At 35.1% G+C, this 26649-nt stretch overlaps 1 protein-coding gene across 13 annotated transcripts in view; it reads left to right on the forward strand.

Annotated features, from left to right (window-relative positions):
- Window positions 1–26649, forward strand: part of MEF2A (myocyte enhancer factor 2A) — a 174135-nt gene that overhangs the window by 86201 nt on the left and 61285 nt on the right. For 12 of the 13 annotated variants that reach the window (XM_030764025.2, XM_089906888.1, XM_089906889.1 and 9 more), the window contains one exon: window positions 10631–10834. In XM_030764025.2, the coding sequence (XP_030619885.1) occupies window positions 10631–10834 (204 nt within the window). Of the gene's footprint in view, window positions 1–8271; window positions 8706–10630; window positions 10835–26649 lie in introns of those variants that run through there. The other variant, XM_089906887.1, reaches the window with a different exon arrangement.

Here is a 26649-nt window from a genome sequence, read left to right on the forward strand (position 1 = left end):
ATTTTCTTGATAGGTCTAGTTCTCTACATTTACATTCAACCTATGTCTTTATGCTTTAGGTATATCTTTTGTAAATAGTGTATGGCTGGATTTTGTTTTTTATCTAGTCTGATAATATATCTTGACTCTCCATTTTACGTGGATCTTATTCTTTGTCATCCTTTGTATATATATTTGGACTGGTTTATACCATCTTAGTTGATTATTTCAATTTACTGTGAGAACCTGATAAATAGAGGTCCTGGAGGTAAAACTCACAAAGTGTAGGTATGCCCTCCCAAGACTGGGTCCCCCTAGAGTTCTTAAGTTTTATACTTGTCCACAGTGATCCTCCAGCAACTCATCAATTACAGTTAAGATTTTCCTACCCCTGTACTGGTTCCTCTGGAGGTTTCTGCTCATGGCTCTGGTAATTTATGATTTGTAGTATCTGCCTGTCTGTCTCCAGTTTGGGAGGTAGAAGTTGCCCTGGGACCTCAACTCTCTGAGGGATCTAAGAAGAGTTGTTGATTTTTCAGTTTGTTCAGCTTTTTACTTGTTGTTAGGACAGAGTGGTGACTTCGATGAGTGTTAAGTGCTGGAGCAGAAACTCAAAGTCTCTCCTGGACTTTTAAATTCAACAATGAAATAAAGTATGTCTAAATATATATGATGTGAAAATCTTTACAGGTGCTTGGGATTTAAAACATAGAAGGTCTTTTAGAGATGGTACAGTTCAACCTTCTTGAATTCAGAGAATTATATTAGTCCCAGATTTTACCCAAAATCAGGAAAGCTGGTTAGGTTAAAACCAAATGTGTCTCAGTTTATAGAGGCACTGAATTTTATAGTCTAGCCCTTTAGTCCTATTCTTTTTCTTTATAGTTATTACAGTACTGGAGTAAAACAACAACTTAAAAATAAAATTTATGGGACTTCCCTGGTGGTCCAGTGGTTAAGAATCCGCCTTCTAATGCAGGGCACGCGGGTTTGATCCCTGGTCGGGGAACTAAGATCCCACCTGCTGCAGGGCAACTAAGCCTGCACGCTCTAGAGCGTGCATGCTACAACTAGAGAGCCTGTGTGCCACAACTAAGACCCGATGCAGCCAAATAAATAAACATTAAAAAAATTTTTTTAATAAAAATAAAATTTATGTTTATTTTGCCTGATACTGAAATCGCTTTATTAATACTGATATTTTAAAAATTTCATAATGTTTAAAATAAAATGAAATTAAATGTTTAATATGTTTCAAGTAAAAAAATTTTTAAGCCTGTTGCAAAACAAAGATTCAAATTTATAGGAGGAATTCTTAGTAATTAAAGGAATGGTGGCTGCATTAATCCTGACTCTTCCAACATAATTTCTTCAAAAATAGATACAGAAAAACAAGAACAAATAAAACCTACAATCTTGGCACAACTAGAAGACAAAGCTATCTAAATTTTACATTACCTCCAAGTAGAAAATTATTACCAAGTCACAGTGTACTGTTTCTTGAACTTCTACTGTAAGTCTTTGAGGTGAGCAAGCATACATCAGGAAAGAGTATGTGGGAAAGGAGAAGAGGAAACCTTGTAGCTATCTTAAGATTGATTTGAAATCACTACCAAAAAGAGGAATTCTACCCTAAGTCCAAAAATTCTGAAAAATACTATTTGTAGGTCAGAAGAGACCACAGGTAAAGAAAGAACTTAAATGTATGTAGTGCTCAAGGAAGTATTATATATAGTCTTGAAAAGGTAACTATTTGAGGGAGAAGAGGGTAAAAAGGAAGGCAGAGGTACACTCTTTGGAGAATGCTAGTTGAATGGAAATGAATATATGGATATATACAAATGGATAGATGTATATATCCTTCAAGACAAAAGAATATGCAAATATATATAAATATATATATATATTTATTTATCAAAGGGCACAAAGCTCTTCTCCCCACTGCCAGTACCCCCCCCAAAGCCTTCCATTAAAGGGACCATACTTAACTCCTTTAGAAGGAGAGGTGATCTTGAACTAAGAATATTTTAAACCACTCCCCACTGTTTGTTCTTTCCATAGAAATACAGTGATGCAAGCAGTATTCTCCTATATATACTATTATAAAGAAGAAAACAAAATGATATTTACTACTATTTGGGTGATAAGATTGTTCTCCCAACAATGAAAAAGTGGGAAAAAACTGCTATATGACTTTCCAACCTGCAACAAATTTCCTTAAACAAGTATTTAGGAATGTTACAGACAAAAAAATCATGATTCAGAATTTTGAAATACTCAGAATGGAAGTGGATTTTTTTTTAAAGCATGGATGAAACAGAAAGTGATTGAACTCCAGAAAAAAAAAAGATAAAGTCATATCAAAACAAAGACTAAATTACAAAGTGGCCAAGGAATAATAGATTCAAATGAAACCTTAATAGTGATTGAAGGAAGGCAGGGAAACAACTAAATGAATGAAAATGAGATAAGTAATTTCAAACGGTTTGAGAGAAGTGGTTGAAAAGGGAGATAGATAAAGAAGATCGAACTTATGTATAATTGCAGTCCCTGAAGAAGAAAAATGAAACCATAGAACTAATATTTAAACTATAATTAAAGTTTTCATAAATAAGAGTGAAAGTAAGATGCCAAGGATTAGGTGGACCTGCAGAGATCAACTCTGATACATATCCTACTGAAACTATTGGATTTTAAGATAAAAAAAAAAATCAGGGCTTCTAGGTATAAAACAACAACAAATTTATAAGTGCAGAGAATTAGACTGGCATCGAATTTTGCAAAATCGAGATAATAAAGCACAAGGCAACAGTAGAGCAGCATTTTCAAAAAATGCAGGGAAAAAAGTCTGAAGCAGAGATTTCATTTGCAGTCAAGCTGTATTCAAATACAAAGATTATAAAAGCAAATTTTAAACATACTAGAGCTCAGGGAATTCTGTACTTATGAGCTGTTAGTGTACAATCTAGTAGAGGATAAGCTTCATACAACTGAGAGATGTCTGAGGAAATAAACAAAAAAATACATGATCAACATTTAATATACTTAATTATAGGTTTTAGCCTAAAGCAACAGTGGGGGCAGGGGTGGAAGAATAATGTGTTACATATTATTTATTATATGTTACTTTATTGTGATAAAATAGAAATAAGGCAACTGAGACATGGTAAGAAAGGAGAGGGAAAGAGGAAAGTAGAATAAGCACACTGGTTATTGTTTAGGCAATAGGTGGGAGTTAAAGAATATCATTAAGATTTGACACATCAAATAGTGAAAGATTAAACATGAAAACAGGAGACCAAGGGCATTTTTAAAAGCTGTAACTACAAAGGTAACCACTAGAACAAAAATGCTAATCTTTGTTAAATTTTTTTAAAATAAAGGAGCAAAGAAAACACCTCATTTAGAGAGAGGAAATATACACAATATGTATAAGCATTAAATATTTATTAAAGTATTAAAATGACAGTGAAATCTCTAAGCATTATCAGTCATATCAATAAATATGAATAGGACTGTTTATTAAAAGAAAAAACATTTCCAGTTTAGTTCACAAGCTCCAAATATAGGCAAAAAGAGACACACCTAAAATGGAATAATCAGAAAGACTAAAAGTAAAAGTATGGGAAAAGGTATACCAGACAAATGAAAACAATGAGAAAACAGGTTATAATCCTGATATTAGATGATATAGGATTGTAGACAGAAAAGCATTAAATGGGGCAAAGAAAGATACTTTTCAGTGCTGAAAGCTGTAATTCACCTTGAAGATGTAAGAATTAGGAATAATGGTATACTAAATACTACCTTTATCAAGCAGAAACTGAAAGAGATACAAAGAAACATAAATGGAAACAAACTAGTAATAAGATACTTAAACATAGTAGTCTTAGTATGAAATAGATCAAATGGAAAAAAAATAATTGATGGTAAACCAGATCTAAACAGCATAATCAATATTGACTTTAAGTGATATGTTGAACACTACACTTAGAAAATAGAGTATATAAGGGTACAAAGAGCATTCACCAAAATTGATCATATATTACCTAACCAAAGAAACACCAGTAAATTCAATAAAGGAGAATATTACAAACATACGCCGATTACCATGTAGAAAACCAGAAATTAATTTTGTTTAATGGTTTTTTTGAAAGCTAATTCTACATAAGAATTTCTTTTTTGAAAAGTTTGATGCCAGTCTAACAACTTCTGGGTAAAAAGGGAAATATATAACTAAAATAACATAATTTCTAAAAATAAGAAAATAGTACACATCCATATTTATGGAATATATTTAATGTAGGAATCAGAAGAAAATTCATAGCCCTAAATACTGTTATTAATGAAAGCATAGTAAGGCTGTGAAGAAGTAGGCAGTCCTGTGCATTGCAGATGGGAATACAGATTGATATAGCAATTTGAGGGGACGGTATTTGACGATATCTTACCAAAATTTGTATGCATTTATCTCTTGACCCAGTCCTTCAGAGTATCGATAAAAGAACTGTCTTTTGTTTCTAGATGGTAGGTTTGTTTTTCATAGTGTGGCTTAGCAATTTGAAAACTACTTAAAGTGTAATCTAAGAATGAGCAAATAAGTGTATTGTGGATAATGGGAGCTGGGTTTCTTACTGTCAGAGAAGGGAGTTAGAGCTATGGAAAGGGAGAAGCCTGTGGTAAACCCTATGACGTAGAATTAGAATTGGAAGTACCATGGATTTTAATATATTTTGATAAAAATAGAAACAGATATTGAAGTGTGTTTGTGTATGTGTGTACATATACATATTTCCTAGTTCTGTCTGTTGAGAGGGCCTAGAAACAGTGACACCCGAGTAACTTAGCCTCCATATCTTAGTTTCTAAATACAGTTCTCTACCAAAGGAATCAGAGCTTCCTGGTGAAATGGCTGATTCTAGGACTGGGGCAGGGAAAGAACAGGAAGAGCCTGGAGCATTTGACTGTGCCAGGAAGTTCAAAGAATACTGGGAGCATGTCAAATGGACACAGGAAGCCGACATAGAGGATCTCTCACTGCTGAAATAAAAGACAATTTGAACATCAGAATGAGTAAAGATACGAATGAATTATAACCCATAGAATAAAATAAGAATCCATGAGTTGTTGCTGACATAAATGAATGAATGAATGAAGAGAAAGGAAAACTCTCACAGTAAAATGCCAGTTAGTAAATGTAGATAGAAAATGTAATGGAATTAGAAAATTCCCATTTGACAACCATCATGGTAATAATTTTTCAGGCAGTATTCATCAGTGGATGCAAAAATCAGTTTGTTAAAGTTTGATGAGAAAACAGAATATTTTCATAGAGATCTTCACAATATACTTACTAATTATAGGGGGAAAATAGTAGCTTTGCTGGGGGGGAAAAACTGGCAGACACTACCTTAATCAAGCTAACAATACTATTTAGGGGGTAAATAGATATGTGGATTTTCATGGGATGTATTGAGGACACATTGCTTCTAAACTATTCCTGTTCAAAATGTACAATCTGAATATAATCAGAAAGAAACAAGACAAAGCCAAATTGAGATACATACCACAATGTAAATGACCTGTATTCTGCAAAAGTGCCAAGGTCCTGAAAAACGAAGACTGAGAAAGTGTTTCAAATTAAACAGGATGCAGTTAAATGCAGCATATGATCCTGGATTGGATTCTGTGCTAGAAGGAGAAAAAAAAGCAAACCATTTTTTTTCCCCTATGAAGGAAATTAGTGGGAAAATTGAGAGATTTGAATAAGGTTTATATATTAGATAATAGTGCTGTATCTCCATGTTGGTTTTTTATTTTGATAATTATATTTGTCCTTGTTTTTAAGACAGTATTTAGGGGCAAAAGGACCTTATAACCTGCAGCTTAGTCCAGAGGGTTCAGAGAAAAACTTATGTGTGTTTAGAGAATGAAAATGTGGTAAAATGTTAACAGGTAGTTTGGTAGAAGGATATTTGAAAGTTTTGTACTATTTTTTTTTAAACACCTTTATTAGAGTTTGCTTTACAATGGTGTGTTAGTTACTGCTTTATAACAAAGTGAATCGGCTCTACATATACATGTATCCCCATATCTCCTCCCTTGTACTACTTTTTGAAACTTCTCTGTATGTTTGAAATTATTTCAAAATATAAAAGGATGACAAATTTATAAGAATACAAAGTTAATTTTATATTACTATTGTTATAAATTGTTAGCAATAAACCAGAGTGTTTAAAAATAGACTTAAGCACTTATAGATAAAATAAAAAGATTTAATTTATGAAGCTTGAAAGTAAAATATTAAGATTGTAGTTTTCACTGTTACGTCTTTGGCTTCACTGTTGAAACGTAAGTGTATTTTGTGCAAATCTTTCTAGTTGCTGAAAAAACTCTTTTTGGTCTTACTCTAGTTGGAGTAAGCTGGAGGAATGGAGGAGAGGAGGTTGTTATAAGCTAGGTCTCCTCCACTAACTCCATCCTTCAACTCCTTCTAATAGATAACTTCAGAGAAATATTTTGTATAAGTATTTTTGGAAAGGACAACAGGGTTTGTCCTAATTTTACTGTTAGTGAACTTAAGTTTTTGTTTTAGAGAATTTTCTTCAGGCATGCTTATTAGATATTCTGAAGCAGTATTGCCTGTCTCATGTCTTGTTCATATCTCACTTATTTTGAAAGTCTTTGACTAGAGTAGGAATTATTCTTGCAATAAATGCTTTCCTTTGCTGATTGTCATTTTCTCCAGTTACTAGGAGTAAGGTAAAACGTTTTCTAACTGCACCTTTGCTGAATTCAAATTTTTAATGCAGCAAGTATATCTGTGTGCATCTCAAAATATAAATGATTTTGATTTCATTGTTTTAAAATAGTATGTTTTAATAGTGGTATTCTTATATTCACTATATTCTTACAGTGGTATAATAACTGCCAAGATTTTGAAGAACAGTAATACAATCAGTTTATAAAAATTTAAAACTTTTAAATGACAGATATGTAAACAAAGGTAATATATAATTGAGAAATTTGGAAAAGTATAAAACATGGTTAATATACCTGTACAAGGAGCTCTCAGACAAGTAATAAACAATTTATAAAATAAGAAAATGATCAAAATATGGGCAGCTTAGAACAAGCAAATCTCAAATGGCAACAAATATAAAAAAGAGATGTTTAATCACTGCTAGTTAGGAAAATTCATATTACAGAAACGAGATTTTTATTTTGCACCTAGCAAAAGAGTAGTAACATTTATATGAAAAAATTATGAAATTATTCAAAAGAGTACCTTAGAACTATACCATTTGACTTAGAGACATATCCACAAGGTGTAGTTAAATGAGTAAAACAAAATAAAACTGACAAGAGTCCCAGTTTTGTAAAATGCTGACAAGATCTCTCGTATGTGTATACATCTAAATGTGTATATGATTATATGGTCTTATACAAAAGTGTGGAATGAAAAATACTAAGTTGAAAATGTGTGTTAAGAGGTTTATGTTGGTGCAAGGGAAAATAGGGAGGCAAGCAAAACACATTATATTCCATAGATGCATTCATATAAAGTCATATATTTGTGTATTTATATTGTAAGGACTTGTTTAAAAGATTAAATAAAGATGAGAGATTTAGTTTTAAAAGGAGAGGGAAGGAACCATTAGAAAGATATGGTGTGAAAGTGTTCCACAGAGAGGGAAGATAACAAAGTTCCTAAGGTGGAAAGTAGCTTCTGGTTAAGGAAAACACATGCACATGTATACACACGCAGACGCCAGTGCAGCATGATGGGTGTAAGAGAGAGTGATGAGAAATAAGGTCACATAGTTTGAGGCCAGATCATTTATTCTGTTTCCTTAATGAGTTTGGTTATTACTTTCAGTGCAGTGAAAAACTCTAACTCCTACTTACACATTTTGATTTATGTTTCAAATATATCACTCTGTCAGGTATGTGGCAAATATACTGTGGGGTACAATAGGTAAAGCAGGAAATCTAATAAGAAGCAGCAGCATAGCACAGGGAGATCAGCTCAGTGCTTTGTGACCACCCGGGTGGGTGGGATAGGGAGGGTGGGAGGGAGGGAGACGCAAGAGGGAGGAGATATGGGAACATATGTATATGTATAACTGATTCATTTTGTTATAAAGCAGAAACTAACACATCATTGTAAAGCAATTATAATCCAATAAAGATGTAAAAAAAATTATAAGGTGATTATATAAATAATACACATGAGAGATTATGTAACTTAACCTAGGGCGATATAGTGGTGTAGATAGAAGTGGATAGATTTGGGATATGTTTTAGAGGTGGAGCTAAAACAATTTGCTGAAGGATTGGTAGGGTAGATTATTGTGATAAGAGGGATCAAGGATGACTCTTAGATATTATTTGGTTTTGTTTGAATGGATGACGATTCCATTTGCTGAAATGGAGAAGACTGTGGAAAGAGCATATTTGTTGCTTTTAAAATCATGAGGCTGGCTGCAATTACCTAGCAAGGACTGTGGGGGTAAAGAGGAGAAGGGAGCCCAAGTCTAAAGCTCACAGGCACTTCAGTGGGTAGAGGCTGAGCAGAGGAAGAGGATATAGCTCTAAAAGCTGAGAGGAAGCAGTCACTGAAGTAGGAGGAACACCAGGACAGCGTTGTGCCATAAACAACTGGAAAAGAAAATGTTTGAAGAGTGAGAATATGGTCAGCTTTGTCAAACGAGATGTATAGTAAGGTAAGAAAAAAAATGACTATTGACTTTAATCACATAAATTGAAGGTCACTGTAATGATATTGACAAGTCTTAGTGGAATCTGGGGACTGGATGTCTGATTGCAGTAAGGTTGAGGAGAGATAGGTGATGAGAAGTTAGAGCCACCAACTATAGACGTTTCTTTCAAACATTTTTACTCTGAAGTAGAGCAGAAAGAGGGGTGAAGAGAAGGGGTGGTAACTGAAGGGGCAGCGTGGAGTCAAAGGAGATGCTACAGCATGTTTCTAAGCTTGTGGTCTTTGATAGGAGGGAAACCATGATGAGGGAAGAGAGTGTAGCATATGGAAAGGAATAGGAACAGAGATGTCAATAATGACAGCAGAGAAGGGAGAGTGTGGAAAAGTACAGATGAAACAATTGAATTGATAGATTTGGTGATGGGAAGTGAGATAGTTGCTGCTGATTTCTGTTTTCTCAATGGTTTGAGGCAAGGTTATCAGTGGAGAGTTGATTTGAGGGAGAGAAGGTAGGAAGTATCTGACCTGGAGAATGGGATAATGGGACAAATAAGCCAAGTTATAATGTCAGGCAATGTTAAGTGTTAGTTGAGATTTATGGTCATCAGTTTAGAAACACAAGGGGGATGTGGGTGTGAGTGTGCACGCACACTTAACATTTCCAGTAATTGTCAGCTACTTGCATAAAGATAAAAGGATAATTGGGTAAATGTATGGGGGGTCAATACTTGGTTGGGGCTGTGCTAAGCAAGTATCTTAATGAGAAAATAGTAGAAGTGAAAAATAGTGATGGACCATGGAATCTAAAGAGAGAAGAAAGGGCATGAGAATATGTAGATAGTAACAAAGTGGTGAGGTAAATGGATTGGAGGACTTGATGAAGGTTAAAGAATTTCTGGAGAGATAATACAAAATAGGAGAGTTGCATAGAAGGCAAAGTGGAATGCATGAAATTGAGATTTTGGAGGTGATGTGATTATTGTTTATGGCAGAGTTAAGGTGTGGCAGTAGGAGTGCTTGACATGTGGTGGTGGTTGATCATTTTGGAGGTTGGGAGATAAAGGAACTGAGAGGCTAAGGTATTTGCACTAATTTTTTACACAGATGCTGAAGTCACCAGAGATAAGAGCAGGATTAGAATGAGAAGTAGTTATGTGATACTTATCAGTGCATGAGGGAGAGGGAGAGTGACCAAGGGTCACTACAAAGAGTTTTGGGGTGGTATAAATTTCATGGCTTGAGCTTCAGGATATCTGGGGTTTTTAGAGAAGAAGAAAGGAAAATTGAGGAGAGAATGGGGAGCAAAAAGGACATATCTTCCAGACCCTTGAGTACAGGAGATGTAGTATTTAAAAACAAACTAATTAGTCTCTATTTGAGAGGGCTTCAGGTGACATGTTTCAGTTAGAGAAAGAAATATTCAAAGAAGAATTTGAGGACATTGGGGAATTTGCTGATCTAGACTGAATTTCAGTGGGTGCAGTAGAAGAGCTTGGGAAGGAGGAGAAGTATAAATTAGATTAGTGGATGTACTTTGTTGTTTAGGGATTAAAGTCTGAGTAATGAATGGATTACTTGAGGTGGGACTTGGTTTTCTAATGCCATTTTTAAGCTGGATGATAAGGGGCCACTGATCAACTGTTTCCTTCTCTGGTTCTTTGCCCACTGCAGCAGAGTGGCAACCAAGGATAAAGGAAGCCTCCTCAGGAGACTGCTCTATTAGAGCCCTTGGAGGTACAGAATATATGTAGGATTGTAGGCCTTTGGCAAATTGGGGAAGAAGACTCATGTGGAGTATGAAGCTAGGAACCTTTTTCAGCTTTGAAATCAGACTCAGTGTTAAAAGAGAACTCATCTTCAGGTAGCCTGTATTCAAGTACTACTAATAACTTGTAATAAAAATATACTTTTTTTTTTTGGATTGTCTAGGTCACTTTTACAAAGAGAAAGTTTGGATTAATGAAGAAAGCCTATGAACTTAGTGTGCTCTGTGACTGTGAAATAGCACTCATCATTTTCAACAGCTCTAACAAACTGTTTCAGTATGCCAGCACTGATATGGACAAAGTTCTTCTCAAGTATACAGAATATAATGAACCTCATGAAAGCAGAACCAACTCGGATATTGTTGAGGTAACATATATCTAGTAATGCCTGAATTGTAGATAATAATTAAATCTTGATTTAATAACTTTAACTGTCAGGTTGCTTTTTATATTCAAAATATAAATCGGTTATAGATATAGCTTTTCTCTGAATTGTTTCTTAGAAGGGTCTAATTATTGCTATATATGATGACCCATTTATGTTATAAGCATATCCTAATCATTGAGAAAAAATAAACTAGGCTGTTATACTATATACATCAGTATAATCTAACATTTCATCTATGATTACTTATTTTGTATGACTTTTTAAATTAATATTATAAGAAACTATCACTTTAGACAGTATGAAGTTATAGTTTTAACATGTCTTAATTATTTCGTTACCTCAGTGACTACCCACAACTTTAAACACTAATGAAATGGAAGGGAATGATGTAAATATTATTTCTATTTTGTTAATAGTGCTTTGGTTGTGGGGGGAGGATTGTCTCATTATTTTTTTTAATCTGTTACCGTTTGGTATCTCTCATAGTTCTACCAACCTAATTAAGTGAAAATAAGAAAAGGAGTTTTATAGAATGATTACAGTCTATTCAGAAAGTGTTTTAAGACAAAACCTTCCAAAAGGAGAACCAATATACTTTCCCATTCAACTATTTTCTGTTGCAAAAATCTTATAAAAGATAACTTGCTATGTATATTTCTAATAACATTTTAAATTAGCATTCTTATTTACTTTTATCTTTTTTGTTTATACTTCGAGGTTTTATTTTATTTTTGTTCGAAATGGATTTTTTTTTTGCTGCTTGAAAAGACAATGTTTACTTAGTTTTGTAATATGAGAAAACTGTTTCAATAAATTAGAGATTTCCTTGCTTAAAGTACTGAAATTATGGGAAATGATTCAAAACTAGCCATAAAAGAAGAAGTCCAAATTTAGATTTTATTTGAGAAATTGAAATTAAGATAGAGAAATATACTTTATTGTATAGGAATCTGATATATTTGCCTCCACAGATTATGTTATAGTTCTGAAAATGCATTTTAAATTTCCCCTATATTTTTCTACCTTAACCATTCCTTTTTGGGCAGTAATTGATTGATTGTTACTGCAAAAAAAAATTCTGCTACTTTTATTAGAAAAATACTTAATTTTTAGCAATTAATTGTTTGAAATGAGAAGTAAAAGTGTAGTATAATTAGAGCTACAATTCCTCTGTTGCTTGATTTTCCCACCATTTTATTTGAGTGGCTCACTCCAGTGTTTATGAAGCTTTTGATCTTGCTTTTGTTGATCACTTCAGTTAAACTACATGGTTACATCTTTAGCCAAACTCCTTAGCACAGTTGTGTTTTAATCAATTGTAAGTTATTTTATATCATTTAGCTTTTATGGTATATCTTATCACTTATGTGCCATATAAACTGCTTAGTAGACTCTCCCCCGGTTATGTATCATAATGCATTTTGAATCGTAATTTTGTAAATTAGGGGATCTTGGCTTGGGTGAGCTTCATAAAGAGACTTTGTAACGGGCTTTCCTTGAAATAGAAGGTATCCCTGGTGTTTAGTTTAAAATGACATTTTAAAAACCTCTGTGTCTTATCAAAAGCTCCACTGCCTTAAGTCAAACAAAAAAATAGAGTTGACTTTAATAGTGTCAACAAATAGATGTTGAAGCTAGTTTCATTATAGAAGGCAATCACCTCCTTAACCCTAACTACTCTGCTCTTTCATTGCAGCAGTTGTTGTTCTTGGCCCCCGGAAGTTGAGGGTACTTCGCACAGCCTAAAGTTTACTTCCTTAGAGAATATGAAGAATATAGTGTGATTTAATCCTCACAGAATTTTCAGACTACCTCAGTCTTCATCTCTGTTGTGGTCAGCAGTCAAAGTGTAAGAGAGTAAATCCCAAACATTTTTTAGCACTCTCCTATATTATAGTTTGCTTTAGTATGAAGCAAATTGCCATCAATTGCCATTTTGATGTTTTATTTTTTTAATTGAATTTCTTAGATATAAATGAACATGAACCTTACCAGTAGCTCTTTTTGAAGTTCTGAATTATATAAATATAAGACACATTATGTAAATACAAGACAGAAAACATTGGATTATAAGGGATTTAATTTGTTGTGGTAGGATAAAATTATAAGGCTTAATTCACCTTTCTTGTATGTTAATGTCTTACTGAGTTAATCTTCATTATAAGACAGTAGTGGTTACCCTTGTAAGATGGTCTTTATTCCACATGTAAAGGTGATGCAACTACATCCTCACTAGTAGTGCATACATACCTGAGTTCTTTTTATCAGTTGTGGTGATGACTTTATGCTAATGCAGCTACCAAGATTGTTGTGAACCAAACTAAATTAACAGGATAAGAGTAATGACAAATGCTTGTATAAAGCTTCCTATGGGCCACTTTCTAAGTGCTTTACAAATATCTTATTTAAGGATATTTTTAGAATATCATTTTAAGTATTTTTTCCTTTTACATATAGTTTCCTTTCAAACCGTTGTAGTAATTGGAAGCAAACTTGTTGACGTGCATTTGTTCATTTGACAAAAATATTTGAGGAACTTCTGCATGCCAGGGACTCTGCAAAGTGATATTATTTAGAGATTTCTAATTCAAGCCACGAGACTTTTTTTTTTTCTCCTACCTACAGTTCTGTAAAACATTGAGATACACTTTTACCAGTGGAAGATTTTATATTAAACCTCTAACAAATTGGTTCCGGACTCTTGAGCCATCTCATGATGTACTCATTCGCTGAGTACATCAACAATAAATGGAGGCATGAACAACTATAAGTGATCTACTTTAGAGTGTTTCCTTATGCAATATGATCAACAGTGAAACTAACTGAAAATTTTGTGAACAACTTTCATAAGGCCTCTAACCTGAATTCACCCATTTCCTGTTGCATATATGTTAGTCTTTAAAATTAGCAGGATTTTGCTTTCCCCCAGAACTAAAATATTCTTTGACATAATCTTACATATATTAAAATGGAGTCTTCTGTAGATGTACCAATTTTTCTATTCTGCTGGATCCTACACACAGGCCCTTTGGGGATGTACTGTGGAGAGAAGAGGGATGGGTGCCCTGTATTGTTAACCACATCTGCATAGTCCATGGCATAAGGATGCACATGTTTTTGCCTGTGGAATTAGATCTAATATGTTTTCTGGGAGCACTATAGAATAAATATAATATAGTAAAAGTAAAAGTAGTTGGTATTTGAATATTGTGACGATAAACAGAGGAATACATGATGCTCACATTGATCTACAGGTATTTTTAACCACAGGTATTAGAAACACATCTACAGAGTAGTGTTTTCTATCTTTGCTTTTCCTTGTTTCATATTATTTATATTTTAAAACTAGTCTCTTAAAATTTTAATCAGTTTTAACATTTTAATCATAGGTGATAAGAATTTTTTCTGTATAGCTTTGTTTTTAATCAACAGCATTTACATATTTTAAATTGCATTTAGGTATTTTAAATCAAGGTCTGCAATGTCTTGGATGTATATATCTCCTGTGTTGAGAAAGCTAAATACATGAAAATGGAAATTTACACATTGGTAAATTAGGAGATTGTCATTGGGCTAAACTTTGTAAGAGACTTCATAACTGGATTTCTTTGAAAGGGGAGTATCACTGCTGCAGTTAAAATGACATTTTATTTGAAAATGTTTGTGTGCTGCTTTTCAGGAATATATTCCTTTCAAAAAATGAGTTTTACTACTTCATTCCCTATAGTTCATTAGGAAACATCAAAGATACACATTGTATCTTTTTATATTGGTAAGCATTGACACAAAGAAAGGTGGCTGATTTTTGTTTGGTCCTACAAAAGGTAGTAATTTAATTGAAATGTACAAAGAAAATGTTATAACCCCCAAATCTTCTTTTCAGTAAATTGATTTAAAAACTTGTAAACAGTATTATGCAATTTTATAAGAACATTAGATATGTCCTAGGGTATTAGAAACTAGAAATGAAAATCACCAATCTAATTAGTTGCCATTATTCATTCACTTTGAATTTATACTGAATAAAAGCCTAGAACCAATACAAGGGTTCTGCATCAAAATAAAAATTATGCTAAAGGCATGAAGTGAGGATGTTAGCAGCTGCTACACAATAAATGCCTGAGATTACTTTTGTATCTACTTTTCTTTCACTTTGCAATAATATTTGAAATATTAAATATATCTGCTCATAATATATTTAAAATAGCATTATATATTTAAAATAGTGACTTGGTGGCATTGGACATTCAGTAAATAGCTTGTGTGGTGATTCAGATCATTGTGCTGTCATTTAAGGATGTAAATACAGGGGCCATGGCCAGTTATATCTCTTATTAATATCTTGTGAACTGTTCCCAAATAGAGGCATTTTCTTCACCACAGGAATACTACAGTACTTAAATTATTATTATTTTTTCACTTGCATTATCTCATTTGATCTTCATATCCAAGGTAAGCTTTTTCAGAAGCAGAAATTGAGACTAGGGTTTGACTTGCCCAGAGTCATGTAGCAATTTAGTGGGAAAACTGGGATTAGAACCTAGGTCTTTAACATTACCCCCTCCCTTTGTTCCCCAGTTTACCGAATCCATTGGAGCTCTGGGACATTTCACCATAAATAGATAAGATTTTATACATGTACCAGTAATGTATAACATATAGTAAACATGAATAAGTTTTCCTCAATAATGAACAGAAAATTAGTGAAGTAATTGCAACAAGAATAATATACAACATTTATCAAGTACTTATTATGACCTGGTACTCTTCCCAGGGCTTTTATTTATATTATCTTATTATATTATTGAATCCCTCTAATTATCCCCATTTCGTAGTTGAGGAAATTGAGGCACAGTGATAAATGAAGTAAGATGATGATAATTTGCGTTCTAAAGGAAGAGAAAATCTGCTTTTTTGAGTCTTAATAGTTCTTCCCTGCTTTCAGATTACAAAGGAATTTGGAAATAATATCTCAAAGGAAGATAGGGAATCAATATAAGATGCATCTATCAATTACTAAATAAAAACAGCTGGTAGTAAAAGTGATCATGCCAGGAGTACATTATTTAAAATCAATAGTTCTCAAAGTGTGGTGCCTTGAGCAGCAGCATCAGGATCACCAGAGCACTTGTTAGAAATCTAAGTTCTTGGGCCCCACCTCAGACCTACTGAATCAGAAACTTTTGAGATGAGGCCTAAGCAATCTTGTATTAACTTGAAGCAACTTGTCCCAAGTGCAGTGAGACTAAAAGCTTCAAGTTAGCATGCAATGTCTTGGCAGTGGTTATCCAGCTTTTAAAATATTTTTATCCCTAAGACTATCCTCTGAAATAATTTCAAGCAGTGAGCAAGCACAAATTGTAACTTTTAAGACCTTCTAAAGAGCAATTCAAAGTAGTATGCTGATTTGGTGTGAATTGCAAACTAGGGAACACATTTTTAATGGGTGACCTTTCTATTCAATTCTTTATGGGTTATACGTGCTTCTTTGAGTGTATTTAGGGGGTCTGGTGGGGATGGGTGGGGAGGTAGACTCCAGTTCCTCAGCTGAGCAAAAAAGAAAGAAATGACTTTTGTCTCCTGAGATCATCTAGTTACAGAATTTGGAGGCATGATTATGTTTAGATTTTCTGACAGGGTTATTATGTCCTCAGAGAGCCTTTTTGAGCCAATCAGTTTTTTTCTCCCCATGTTACAGATGAGGAATGGAACAGACAGGGAGTGTTTAAGAGGCTTGCCTAATGTTTTACAGGGCTGCAGTGGAGCGGCAGGGAAAGGGAAAAAATAATGAAACATCTGAAGACAAGACAAAGCTTTCCTCCACCTCCAGCCCCCTGCCCTGCTCTTTTATTCCTAACAGAGCCTGAAGCAGCAGGATGGTGATTCACAGGGTGAGGCACGAAATCCTCATGGCCCTCCTCCTCTTCCCACATGTCCTGCACCATCACCTCACACAGCAATCACCGTAGCTCTTACAATTTCAGTTTTACTCTTTTCATTTTGCTATGTATTTGAATATTATTATTTATCATACAATTATTGGTTTTCATTTATGTGCTTTTTATAAGGAACTATGCATCTCTGCGTGTGATTTTTATTTTCTTGAGGTCAGGTTTTTCTCCATCAGAGATTGATGTTGCTGATATATAAACAGGAGTTCATGGGTGAAAAGGGTGATATATATATATATATATATATATATATATATATATATATATCACTTCATAATATGGCTCACATTTCTGTAATGCATTTCTTGTGATTATTGATGAATACTTTTGTATCCTTTTTATGTCCCTATGTGTCATAGATTGAATGTTTTAGTACTTACGATGAGATAAATTGTTCTTTTTTTCTCAGGAAGTTCTTTGATACATTGACCAAATTTTTGACCAGTGAGAAAAGGAGGGCACAGAGGATTGGGAGAATGGTCAGAGAAAACTTCCTCTAGAGGTGACACCATCACCTGAGTCCTTTAAAGGATAAGGTTGGAGAGAGAAAAGGGGTTAGAAGAAAGGTGTTGTAGGTCAGGGGGGACAGCTTATGTGGAAAGTAGGAAATGAGGTATAGCATACTTATTTTAGGGAATTAAAATCAGCTATGAATAGCTGTAGTGTAGAGTGAAGAGTGGAAATAGCTAAAACCTGAGAAGTAAACCAGATTCCGGAGAGACGTATAATACCTTTGACTTTCTCCTGAAGGTTTGGGTGCCTACTGAAAGAGCCTAATAGAATACCTGCCTGCGGTTTTACTGACTCTCTTGCACTTCCCAAGCTGTAAATTCTGTTAGGATTGCATTGCAATTTTTTTGAAAGGGGCTGAAGAGAAGTGAAGAGAAAAGGGTAAAAGTATTGAATGTAATGCATTATTTCTTCATTTTTTAATTTATTGAACTGATATTTATCATATATATGAGGCATTGTACTGGACACTGGGAATATGGTGGTAACTGGCCATATTTCTTCTGTTTTTCTAACAGGATTATGTGTGGCTATTTTATTATCTTACTTCAGAAGTCCCTTTGTTGGATACACTTCAGTATGGATTCAAGGCACTTAGAATCCAAAGATTTTGATGTTTACCACCAAATACTAACCACTCAGCATATAAATATTATATTAGTATTAGAGCTGGAAGCTCATTTAGAGCAAAAGCTGTAGAGTACTCACTGTATTTAACAATGTTATGGGTATGCCTGAAAAGGAGATATATCTATAGTCTAAGTTGTATTTCAGTTCTCTTATATAAAGGTAGCTAAGGCAGACATGCAGTATGCATGTATGTGCAGTATACATATAGAAAAATATAAACCAATATTCATATCATACACAAAATTTCTGTGGAATAGAGAGTTTGCATAGGGGAATAATAAAGGTAAGGAAGAAACAGATTGGGTATAGTTGATGGAATGCCTTGAATACCAGGCTGTAACATTTGATATTTGTCCTATGGGCATTGGGCAGCTGTTAGAAGTGTTTAAAAGTTTAGGCAGTCAAATAGTTGTTGTAAGAATACTCATCTGGCAACAGATAATTAACATTTTAAAAGAAGTTTATAGTTTTAAAAATAGACTGTTACCTCACCTCTTAATTATGGTAGCTTTTTAGTAATGTTGAGATTTGTATGATGATGAATGCTATTCCAGTTGGTTTGAATGGGGAAGAGGGATTAAAGTGGGGATTTAGGCTGTGTTCTAAAGTGTGTAATGTATTCACACATGACACTTTTTCTTAATTGAGCTATAAAAATTTTGAGTACACCGTTTGTAGAAAAGGAAATGTTTAGAATTTGACCATAATGTGAATATGGTCAAATATTATTTTATAAATAATCTGTACAGTGTGATCTCCTTTAATACAGCAATTTAAAGTATTTGTACTTAAAATCACTTCATTATTATTATGCAAAAATGACAGAATGACCAAAATTATTGTGAAAAGGAGTTTGTGTTATGAAAAGGTTTGGAAACCTTGATCTAGTTCTGTACTTTATTTATTTTTTTGCGGTACGCGGGCCTCTCACTGTTGTGGCCTCTCCCGTTGCGGGGCACAGGCTCCGGATGCGCAGGCTCAGCGGCCATGGCTCACGGGCCTAGCCGCTCCGCGGCATGTGGGATCTCCCCAGACTGGGGCACGAACCCGTGTCCCCTGCATCGGCAGGCGGACTCTCAACCACTGCGCCACCAGGGAAGCCCAGTTCTGTACTTTATTTAATTGATAAGGAAACTGGGGTCCAAACAAAGTAAAGAACTTGTCCAAGATCATACCAGTACATAATGACAAAACCAAGACTTAAATAATGTTCTCTTGAAAGTCTTGGGTCTATCTCAGTGGTCCCCAACCTTTTTGGCACCAGGGACCAGTTTTGTGGAAGACAGTTTTTCCACGGGGGCGGGCGTGGGGGATGGTTCAGGCGTTAATGCGAGCAATAGGGAGCAGCAGATGAAGCTTCACTCCCTAGTCTGCCGCTTACCTCCTGCTGTGCAGCCTGGTTCCTAACAGGCCGTGGACTGGGTTGGGGAACGCTGGATCTCTTTGAAAGACTGTAGATCCTTTAACGCAAAGACTTTGAGAAACAGCATTAGTATTCTTCCTGGTGGATTCCCACAGATCCAGCACATGGCTTAATAGTGACCTATAAAACTGAACTAAAAGCAGTGTTGCTCACTTCAGTGTTAATTCATTTATGATACTCTTAAAAATCCATCAAACGTTACCCAAAGCTAATAAGGACAAAAAAATAAAGTATCTCTAAGTGGAAATAAAGCTCAAGAATGAACAGGATGTGTGATTTCCTTCGCTCTGTAACACTGGAAACGATACCTTTGTTTCAGTATCTCTCCATCTTCCACATCTCCTCCCAGTATATATAACTTCCAGCTTTCAGACAAGTAAACAGACTTTAAAAGAAAAAAGTACAAGTGCTTCCGGTGTAGTGCAGTTTATGCATTCCTGAAAATTTTTACAGACTGCAAAACCTATGCAACTTTGTGTTCTGAGCACCAACATAAACTAAAACTAATTAGTAATTTAGAAGATAGTTTGAACTGCTCAGTGAGGCACCTTAGTGAAGCTAGTGATGACAAGAATTGGTATGATAAATTCACCAGATTAATTACTTGAATAGAAATGCTGGCAGCACTTTAATTAGGATGGAGATAGTGCGTTTTAGGACAGTACAGATGGCAATGTAGCAGTGAGCCATGGGGGGAAGGGGGGGTTAACGTTAAAGTGGGCATGGGAACCTGCAACAAGGCTGGGAGTACTCCTCTGAAGCCCTCGTTTAAAATTTTCTTATAATACAGATAAATGTTCCTGTTGTCAGGAGGACATTCTGCTTTCCTCCTGAAGGTTGTGATGCTGTTCCCTCTTTCCTGGCTCCCCTTTCCTAGGAAAAATCACCAATGAACCAAAGTGACTTCCTTATTATACTGACATCATTCTCTGTTTATCAGTTTCATATGAGCTAATTTGCATTCCAAAACATGTTTTATAGTAGAGCAGATTACTGTTTAATCATAGAAGGGTTTTTTCTTCCCTCCCTCCCTCCCTCCCTCCCTCCCTTCCTTCCTTCCTCCCTCCCTCCCTCCCTCCTTCCCTCCCTCCCTCCCTTCCTTCCTCCTTCGTTCCTTCCCTCCCTCCCTCCCTCCCTCCCTTCCGAGATAGTGTTCATCAGCTTATGTTCATCTGAATAAACGGCTGCTATGTAAAAGAAAATTATTCAGAGATGGGAAGTTGTATTATCTTTCTAGTTTCCTTTGCAATATAAAGAAGGTTTTCATAGATTTTATTGGCTTCTGTTTCATATAGTTCGGTTCATTGTAATCATTTTTTTTTACATCTTTATTGGAGTATAATTGCTTTACAATGTTATGTTAGTTTCTGCTGTATAACAAGGTGAATCAGCTGTATGCATACGTGTATCCCGTCCCTCTTGCATCTCCCTTCCACCCTCCTTATCCCACCCCTCTAAGTGGTCCCAAAGCACCGAGCTGATCTCCCTGTGCTATGCAGCTGCTTCCCGCTAGCTGTTTTACATTTGGTAGTGTATATATATCAATGTTACTCTCTCACTTTGTCCCAGCTTACCCTTCCCCCTCTCCGTGTCCTCAAGTCCATTCTCTATGTCTGTGTCTTTATTCCTCTCCTGCCCCTAGATTCATCAGAAACATTTTTTTTTTACATTCCATATATCTGTGTTAGCATACAGTATTTGTTTTTCTCTTTCTGACTTAACTCTGTATGACAGACTCTAGGTCCATCCACCTCACTACAAATAACTCAATTTCGTTTCTTTTTATGGCTTATATTCCATTGTATAGATGTGCCACATCTTCTTTATCCATTCATCTGTCGATGGACAGTTAGGTTGCTTCCATGTCCTGGCTGTTGTAAGTAGTGCTGCAGTGAACATTGTGGTACATGACTCTTTTTGAATTACAGTTTTCTCAGGGTATATGCCCAGTTGATAATCTTAATATACCCGGATATAGGACTCAATAGGTACAAATTCCAATGTGATGATTATTCATAATGATAGTAATAAACATTTCCAAAGTTTTTAGTAAGCTGCATGAAGTACTTTCACACTACTTGGTATTTTTATAAATCATTGCCTCAGGTATCTTTCATTATGTGAAATTGAATGCTCAGTGAGACAACTTTGTGTTGCTAGTGGCTACCACAGTGGGTATTATAGACATACTTGAGATTAACATTAACATTTTTTGTTCTTTTTATTGAGATATTCACAGACCATAAAATTCACCATTTTAAATTATACAGTTAGTGATTTTTAGAACATTCACAAGTTTGTACAACCATGAATGCTAGTTCCAGAATATTTTCATCAGTCCAAAAAGAAACTTGGTATCCATTCATTTCCCAGTTCCCCTTCCCCCCCTTCCCCATGGTGGCAGCCACTAATCTACTTTTTGTATCTGTGGATTTGCCTGTTCTGGATATTTCATATAAATGGAATTATTTAATATGTGGTCTTTTGTAACTGGTTTCTTTGATTTAGCATAATGTTTTCAAGGTTCATCCATATTGTGGCATGCATTAGTACTTCATTCCATGGTTAAATAATATTTCATTGTATAGATATACCACATTTTGCTTATCCATTCATCAGTTAGGAACATTGGGTTGTTTCACTTCTTGAGTGTTGTGAAAATGTTACTGTGAAACTTGTGTACAAGTTTTTGTATGGACATATTTTCATTTCTCTTGGGTATCTCACCATGAGTAGAATTTGCTGGTAGCTCTTCGTTTCTTTTGGGGGAAGTTGATGGTGGAACTGTGGAAAATGTGGAATTCTTTTCAGCATTTAACTTTAAAAAAAACAAAAAAAATCAAAAAACAACTTTACGGGTGTCATTAAAAAATACTTGGCTCATCTTTTCCTAAAAATGTTGACTTTTTAAATTTCAGTAACATTGGGCCAGGTTATCTGGACCAATTCTTCAACTGAAGACAACTAAAAACGCTTGATGAGTTGTACAAAAACTTTGTTTTAGCATCAAAGAACTGTTAAGGAATATGCCAGGCCAAAATCTAAGAAAATGTTAGAACCTAAAAGGTAAAGAAGTATTTAAAGCTCTGGCTACCCTGAATCATTTGCCCATTTGGATAAAACAGTTAAAAAACTAAGCTTCAGGTTTCGGTGGATTTAGAGGTAAGAGGACAGTTATTGCTTCTAGGTTTCTGAGTCTAATTGATTGCTTCTAATTGATTGCTTGGACATCAAGCTGGGACCTCAGGAAGAGGGAAGCTCACTGCCTTTTCCCTACTTGCAAAGGACTGCCAGAAGAATTCTTTTGTGCTGACCAGATAGGGCAAAGAGGAGAAAAAGAAAAGAAAGAAGGAGAACCTATCTCTGAGAGGTTGTAAAATAAGTTACCAGCATTGTGCAGAATCACAAAACAAAGGAATATAGCACAAGAAGTCTGAGAAGAGTAGTGTCCCAGTTACCTCGATGAAGCAAATATATATCCTTTTTGAATAAACGCACCTTATTGTAGGCATCAAAAATCTTCAAGTAACCTTTCAAGGCCATTGAGCATCTGTCATACAGAGATGACCAAATGTAAAAGAAAACAAGGCACAATAAGCAAAATGCAGCAAGAAATAGCAGAAACTGATACCTAAATATTTCAGATACTGCTATTATTATACATAGATTATAAGCAATTTCACTTACTATGTTTTAATTTTTTAAAAGCTTGCAAATGTCTGTATGAAACAAGAAATTATAAAACAAGTGATATAGCAGACTTGAATGAAATACTTCTGGAAATGAAAAAAATATAATGGCCAAAATTAAAATCTTAGTAGACATATTGCAAGTATATTTGACATAGCTGAACAGGAAATTTGTGAACTGAAAGAAGAAATTACCTATAATGCAACACAAAGAGATGAAAAGGTGGAAAATACCAAGAGGTTGAGAGAAAAGGAGGATTGTTTAGAAATTCTAGCCTAAATTTAACTGGCATTCCTGGAGGGAAGAGAATGGGGCAGAGGCAATATTTGAAAAGATAATGACAGAATTTTCCAGGATTAATGAGAGTCTATAGTTCTCAGATTTAAGAAGCCCAACAAATCCCAGGCAGAGTTAAAAACCCTTTTAATCTCTACATAGACATATTACAATGAAACTGCAGAAAACAAATGACAGAGAAAAATTTAAACACATTATCTTCAAAGGAGTGCTGACTGATTCTAAACAACAGCAAATGAAATCTGTAGTCAGTGAAATGATATCCTAAATGTGCTGGGGAAAAAGGAGTTGGAATCCAAGTTAGAATTCTATATCCATAAAAAGTATCTTCAGAAATGAGGGCAAAACACCAGTGTATCAGCTTTGCAACTAAACCACCTCAGAGTTTTGAAGAAAGGGTCAAAACCAAGTCAAGCCAGACTGCTGTGGTAAGAAAGCAGTCTTCATGTGAAGATCATATGACCTCTACAAGCTTCACGTGGACAGTGACCCATGTCTGTTTTTGTTTTTTTTTAACCTCTTTATTGGAATATAATTGCTTTACAATGCTGTGTTAGTTTTTGCTCTATAACAAAATGAATCAGCTATATGTATGCATATATCCCCATATCCCCTCTCTCTTGTGCCTCCCGCCTACTCTCCCTATCCCACCCCTCTAGGTGGTCACAAAGCACGGAGCTGACATCCCTGTGCCATGCAGCTGCTTCCCATAGCTATCTGTTTTACATTTGGTAGTGTATATATGTCAGTGCTACTCTCTCACTTCATCCCAGCTTACCCTTACCCCTCCACGTGTCCTCGGGTCCATTCACTACGTCTGCATCTTTATTCCTCTCCTGCCCCTAGATTCATCAGAACCATTTTTTTTTAGATTCCACATATCTATGTGTTAGCATATGGTATTTGTTTTTCTCTTTCTGACTTCACCCTGTATAAGAGACGCTGGGTCCATTCATTTCACTACAAATAACTCAATTTCGTTTCATTTTATGGCTGAGTAATATTCCATTGTATAGATGTGCCACATCTTCTTTATCCATTCGTCATTGGACACTTAGCTTAGTTCCATGTCCTGGCTGTTGTAAATAGTGCTACAGTGAACATTGTGGTACATGTCTCTTTTTGAATTATGGTTTTCTCAGGGTATATGCTCAGTAGTGGTATTGCTGGCTCATATAGTAGTTCTATTTTTAGTTTTCTAAGGAACCTCCATATTGTTGTCCATAGTGGCTGTATCAACTTACATTCACACCAACAGTGGGAGAGGGTTCCCTTTTCTCCACACCCTCTCCAGGCTTTATTGTTCATAGATTTTTTGATGATGGCCATTCTGACCGGTGTGAGGTGACACCTCATTGTGGTTTTTGATTTTCATTTCTCTAATGATTAGTGATGTTGACCATCCTTTTCATGTGTTTGGCAATCTGTATATCTTCTTTGGAGAAATGTCTATTTAGGTCTTCTGCCCATTTTTGGATTGGGTTGGGGTTTTTTTGATATTGAGCTGCATGAGCTGCTTATATATTTTGGAGATTAATCCTTTGTCAGTTGCTTCATTTGCAATATTTGCTCCCATTCTGAGGTTGTCATTTCATCTTTATGGTTTCCTTTGCTGTACAAAAGCTTTTAAGTTTCATTAGGTCCCATTTGTTTGTTTTTATTTCTGTTTCTCTAGGAGGTGGGTCAAAAAGGATCTTGCTGTGATTTATGTCATAGAGTGTTCTGCCTATGTTTTCCTCTAAGAGTTTTATAGTGTCTGGCCTTACATTAGGTCTTTAATCCATTTTGAGTTTGTTTTTGTTTATGGTATTAGGAAGTGTTCTAATTTCATTCTTTTACATGTAGCTATCCAGTTTTCCCAGCAACACTTATTGAAGAGGCTGTCTTTTCTCCATTGCATATTCTTGCCTCCTTCATCAAAGATAAGATGACCATATGTGTGTGGGTTTATCTCTGGGCTTTCTATCCTGTTCCATTGATCTGTATTTCTGTTTTTGTGCCAGTACCATACTGTCTTGATTACTGTAGCTTTGTAATATAGTCTGAAGTCCGGGAGCCTGATTCCTCCAGCTCCATTTTTCTTTCTGAAGATTGCTTTGGCTATTCAGAGTCTTTTGTGTTTCCATACATATTGTGAAATTTTTTGTTCTAGTTCTGTGAAAAATGCCATTGGTGGTTTGATAGGGATTGCACTGATCTCTAGATTGCTTTGAGTAGTATAGTCATTTTCACACTGTTGATTCTTCCAATCTAAGTCATGGTATCTCTCTCCATCTGTTTGTATCATCATTAATTTCTTTCATCAGTGTCTTATAGTTTTCTGCATACAGGCCTTTTGTCTCCTTAGGTAGGTTTATTCCGAGGTATTTTATTCTTTTTGTTGCAGTGGTAAATGGGAGTGTTTCCTTAGTTTCTCTTTCAGATTTTTCATCATTCGTGTATAGGAATGCAAGAGATTTCTGTGCATTAATTTTGTATCCTGCTACTTTACCAAATTCACTGATTAGCTCTAGTAGTTTTCTGGTAGCATCTTTAGGATTCTCTATGTATAGTATCATGTCATCTGCAAACAGTGACAGTTCTTTTCTGATTTGGATTCCTTTTATTTCTTTTTCTTCTCTGATTGCTGTGGCGAAAACTTCCAAAACTATGTTGAATAATAGCAGTGAGAGTGGGCAACCTTGTCTTCTTCCTAATCTTAGAAGAAATGGTTTCAGTTTTTCACCATTGAGAACAATGTTTTCTGTGGGTTTGTCATATATGGCCTTTATTATGTTGAGGTAGGTTCCTTCTTTGCCTACTTTCTGGAGAGTTTTTTTCATAAATGGGTGTTGAATTTTGTGGAAAGCTTTTCCTGCATCTGTTGAGATTATCATGTGGTTTTTTCCTTCAGTTTGTTAATGTGGTGTATCACACTGATTTGCGTATATTGAAGAATTCTTGCATTCCTGGGATAAACCCAACTTGATCATGGTGTATGGTCCTTTTAATGTGCTGTTGGATTCTGTTTGCTAGTATTTTGTTGCAGATTATTGCATCTATGTTCATCAGTGATATTGGCCTGTAGTTTTCTTTTTTTGTGACATCTTTGTTTTTGGTATCAGGGTGATGGTGCCTCGTAGAATGAGTTCGGGAGCATTCCTCCCTTTGTCCTATATTGGAAGAGTTTGAGAAGGATAGGTGTTAGCTCTTCTCTAAATGTTTGATAGAATTCACCTGTGAAGCCATCTGGTCCTGGCCTTTTCTTTGTTGGAAGATTTTTAATCACTGTTTCAATTTTAGTGCTTGTGATC

This window comes from Delphinapterus leucas, chromosome 2 (genome assembly GCF_059928025.1).
Source record: "Delphinapterus leucas isolate spDelLeu-1000000601 "Yukka" chromosome 2, BTC_Dleu_Yukka2, whole genome shotgun sequence".
NCBI classification, from domain to species: domain Eukaryota; kingdom Metazoa; phylum Chordata; class Mammalia; order Artiodactyla; family Monodontidae; genus Delphinapterus; species Delphinapterus leucas.